The 4,521-nt window shown below is 45.7% G+C and overlaps 1 protein-coding gene across 1 annotated transcript in view; it reads right to left on the reverse strand.

Annotated features, from left to right (window-relative positions):
* The window catches only part of LOC106814158 (mitochondrial-processing peptidase subunit alpha-like), a 32,932-nt gene extending 29,670 nt beyond the window's left edge, over positions 1-3,262 (reverse strand). Inside the window, exons 1-3 of the mRNA XM_014818452.1 lie at positions 3,144-3,262; positions 2,742-2,918; positions 2,186-2,383 (exon numbers count right to left, since the gene is read on the reverse strand). Coding sequence (XP_014673938.1) covers positions 2,186-2,383; positions 2,742-2,918; positions 3,144-3,262 — 494 coding nt within the window. The remainder of the gene's footprint in view (positions 1-2,185; positions 2,384-2,741; positions 2,919-3,143) is intronic.
* Between the last annotated feature and the right edge of the window lie 1,259 nt (positions 3,263-4,521).

Here is a 4,521-nt window from a genome sequence, read left to right on the forward strand (position 1 = left end):
TTTAATATATTATTATCATAAAATATAGTCTATAATTATGACACTCCTGTTATATGACTCATTGACTCTGCGCTACTGACACTGTCTGTTGGGTTGCCACTCCACTGACACTGTCTCCAGTGTTGATTGTTGGAGTGTTGCCGGTGTCATGGTCTGAGATTGCACCGGTCTGAAATTACCCCAGCACGTCATGCGCATGCGTCACACATGCACAGTAGCGCTGCGTGTAAAGCGCAGTAGCATTGGGCAAATGATACTGCCGCGGTGGCAGTCAGCGTCGTAACGTAGAGTTTGGACCGTAGTGCCTGCGATAACTAATGCATATATATATACTATACTATTATAGCTCATAATAAGCAGGAGATATCAAATAATTGTGTTACAATCTACTCTTAGCATTTTGAGTTGACAATGGGTTGTTTTGAACAATGTTTATGTTCAAAACACCACACCGGCAAACTACCGCGAAGATGGCACACACTCGTTCTGTGACTAGTCAGCTATATGCAAACACCTAGAAAAACGAGCTTGGGCTTAGGCCAGAAATAGGAGAATAAAGTGACGAGTGAACACAATTATGTCATTTAATACCCGTGGAGTTACCGTGTTATTTATACTTTAATGGCAAATTTCGTTTGATAAACGGTTAGTTAAAGAATTTGTTCACTCAGTTCATGAAAATATAGCCTTTTTATAGGGCAGGGCTTGAAACTAACCTAAAATGTTCACTAGCCAACAGGGCTAGTGACCTGTAAAATCTACTAGCCCTTAAAAATATCTCCCAGCCCGTACTTTTCTGAAGTGCCGCGCTGAAGCTACGCAGTGAGCACAATTTTGCCATTTGCAGGGGGGGGGATCTGGGTTTTGATTTTAGACGCTCGGAGTCGGAGATACATGCTGCGAAATTCCTTAACTTTGTAGAAATTCAGATTCAGCATAGATTCAGTATATATATATATAGAATATATAGTAGAACAGAAACGTATTTCCGCTATTGCGTATATATACACTGTGAGGGGATTGGCATGAGCTTGTGAATAGAGCAGCATGGTGGTTGGAACCGATTTTATTGTCTGAGGTATCGTGACTGTTAAGTTTAGGTTTTGCAATTTTATTATGTTTGCACACGCAAATTTTATATTGCTTATTACTAGTTTGGTCGGGTTAGTAGTGCACGAAGGGTCGTTGTCGTAACAGGTACTACAGATATGTACCCGAGGTAGTTTTAGGTTGTTTAGTATTATGTTTATATTTATATGAGGTATGTTTAGGGTTAGGCGTAGGGTTAGAGTTAGGATTAGGGTTAGGGTTAGGTTAGGGTTAGTGTTAGGGCTAGGGTGCACTTCTGTAGTAAAAGTCTGGTACACTTTGTGTATACATATATGTACCTCGGGTACATATCTGTAGTACCTGTTACGACAACGACCCCTTGAGCGTTAGTAGTTGCTGAAAAAGTACTAGTAATATGTTATCTGGTAGGCATTTATTGTATTCAAAGTTCTTATATAAAGAATAATCTGCTCTTGTAAAGTGAACTCGTATTTATTGCATGCCGTTATTACATGGTACACCGGAAAGAGAGAGACTTATGGGTAGCCTACATAGTTACCATAACACCGTATAGGTGGCAGCACAATATTGTAAACAAGATTTCAATACACAACACAACATCTCTCCCCTCTTTAGTTAGAAATTACTTCGAGTTAAAACTAAAATCACTATTAACAAGACTAAAATTACTGAAGTTATTAACTGACATTAATCTCAAAATTGCACACTGATGAAAGTCACAGAATTTTGAAATTGCACACTATACTAGAGATTGCATACTGCATACTACACTATACTAAGATATTGGTCCTCATTGTTATTGAGCAAATTGGGAGGAGAGGTTACCAGCACTTCACTCCCATGTGGTTTTCACAACCTATGTGTATGTGCATAGACATACGTAGTCCTTGAAGCGGACAGGAGGACGACTTGTTCTCTCCGGTCTGTTCGACTGTCTTTCTGGACTCCTCAGACAGGGTCTCAGGGGTGTGTTATTCGGATGTCCTGGAGGGTCCTTTGGTGGTCTGATTGGGTCGTCTAACTCTAAGGCATCGGGTTCCGGTAGTCTCCTTTGGAATGGTTTGAAGTAGGAGACATTCCGTGTCACACTGTATCCACCCCTTGTTGCAGTTACCATGGAGCCCTTCCTACGCTGATGGTCAGAGGCTGAGGGTCGAATGGAGTGGACATCTTATTCGTGCGGCGCTGTTTGACCAGTACTGTGTCGCCTATGGAGAGTGGCGAGACTTTGGCGTTCTTGCGGCTGTCGTAATAGGCCTTTGCCTTAGCCTTTCTCAGCTCGTCTGTTGTCTTGATGACCTTGTGGACGTTCCTAGAAGCAACAGCTGGTAGGCTGCGTGATGGAAGTGTGGTCCTGATTTGCCTGTTATATAGGGCTTCGGCTGGAGAAACAGCAGTAGTGGCATGAGGAGTTGCTCGGTATTGTCTCAGGAATGTGTTAAACTCCTGCTTCCAACTTCTGTGGTCAACATGAGCAGCTCTGATGGACTTCATGAGGGGGCTCATGAAATGTTCAGCCTCCCCGTTGGCTTGCGGCCATAGTGGTGTGACAGGTCTGTGCCTGAATCCAAGGGTTGTGGCGAACATTTTGAAGTCTTCGCTGTTGAAAGGTGGTCCATTGTCAGAATAGACAGTTCTGGGATGCCATGTCTAGCGAACATTGCGTCAACTTGGGTATAACAGTCTTTGCAGAAGTTGACGATATAATCTCTACCTCAGGGAAACGACTGTAGTTGTCTATGGCAACCAAAAGCACATCACCCGACGGAAGTGGGCCAAGAAAGTCAATGGAGATTTCTTTCCATGGGCCGCCAGGCAACGGTCTAGGCTTGAGCGGTTCTGGTGGGCTGGAATGACTGGAAGATGCCTGACATGGTAGGCACTGTTTTACTGTGTCTTCGGCTAGGGAGTCTATGTTAGGGAACCAAACTTTTTCCCGGAGCAGCTGTTTGGTTTTGACTATTCCCTGGTGCCCTGCATGGGCGAGACTAACAGCTTGGGCATGGAGACTGGACGGCAGTACTATACGTGATCCACGGAGGATGATCTCTCCACAGACTGTTAGTTCTTGCCAGACTTTCTTGAAACTTTGGACCAGGGGCTGTTCCCACTTGCCCATCCGGATGGATGTCATGACTGCTTGGAGCTTGGTGTCTGTTTTAGTTTCTTCTGCCACTTGCTCCATAGTCATTGCTTTTGGCACAGCATTCTTACAGGACGCGAGTAATTAACAAAGTCCTCAGCTCTGTCAGTCTTGGATGGTGTTTTTGAGGCAGGGTGGCGACTCAGGTAGTCGGCGGGATTCTTGTCATCTTTACCGGGACGGTATTTCAGCTGGAAGTTGTAGGGTGTGAGACGGAGTCTCCAGCGTTCTATTCGTGCAGTTGCTGGCCTCTGGCTTTTGAAGATACCGATTAGTGGCTTGTGATCGGTGAGGATGGTGAATGCAGAGCCGTAAAGGTAAAGGTGGAAGTGTTCTGTACCCCATACAGTGGCCAGCATCTCTCGCTCAGTCTGGGAGTATCGTCGTTCCACGTCGGTTAACGCTTTGCTGGCGTAGCTGACTATCTTTCCGTCTTGAGTCAGTATTGCTCCGAGGCCGGTTGGGCTAGCATCAACCATCAGATCTGAGTCTTTGTGTGGGTCGAAGTACGTCATTATCTGTGCTGACGAGAGGGCTTGCTTCAGCTTGTTGAAGGCTTCGGTGTGGCTTTCTTCCCATTGCCATGGGGCATCTTGGCGAGTCAGCTGTCTGAGTGGTGTGGTGACGGTAGCAAAGTTAGGCATGAATCGGGCAACATATTGAGCCATGCCCAGGAATGATCTTAATTCCGAGACGTTGGTAGGTGGACTGGCACTTGTTATGGCTTCAACCTTTTGAGGATCTGCTCTAACACCTTCGCTGCTGAAGACTTGAGGACCTCGACATCATAGAGAAAGCCGAAGGACCAACTCCATGGGTCAGTCCACTCGTCGTGGTGCCAAAGAAAAGCGGCGAATTCCGTCTGTGTGTCGATATGAGAGAGGCCAACAAAGCTGTAAAGAGAGTCAAACACCTCATGCCAATTGACGACCTTATAACAGACCTAAATGGCTCAACCGTCTTCAGCACCTTAGATCTTGCCTCCGGGTATCACCAGCTTGAGCTAGACCCGAACAGCCGCCACATCACCACCTTTAGCTCACATGTCGCCCTGTACAGATACAAAAGACTGATGTTTGGAATAAACGCAGCATCCGAGATATTCCAGAATGCTGTAGAGGAGACGATACGCGACATTCCTGGTGTCAAGAACATCTCAGACGATATTGTGGTGCACGGCAAAGACCAAGCCGAACATGATCAGCGGCTACACACTGTTCTACACCCGCCTACGCCAGGTGAAGCCAAGCTCAACAAGAACAAGTGTAAACTGTCCCAGGCATCTGTGACATTCTACGGTCACACCA

Source organism: Priapulus caudatus, unplaced genomic scaffold (assembly GCF_000485595.1).
Source record: "Priapulus caudatus unplaced genomic scaffold, Priapulus_caudatus-5.0.1 Scaffold878, whole genome shotgun sequence".
In the NCBI taxonomy this organism is placed as follows: domain Eukaryota; kingdom Metazoa; phylum Priapulida; class Priapulimorpha; order Priapulimorphida; family Priapulidae; genus Priapulus; species Priapulus caudatus.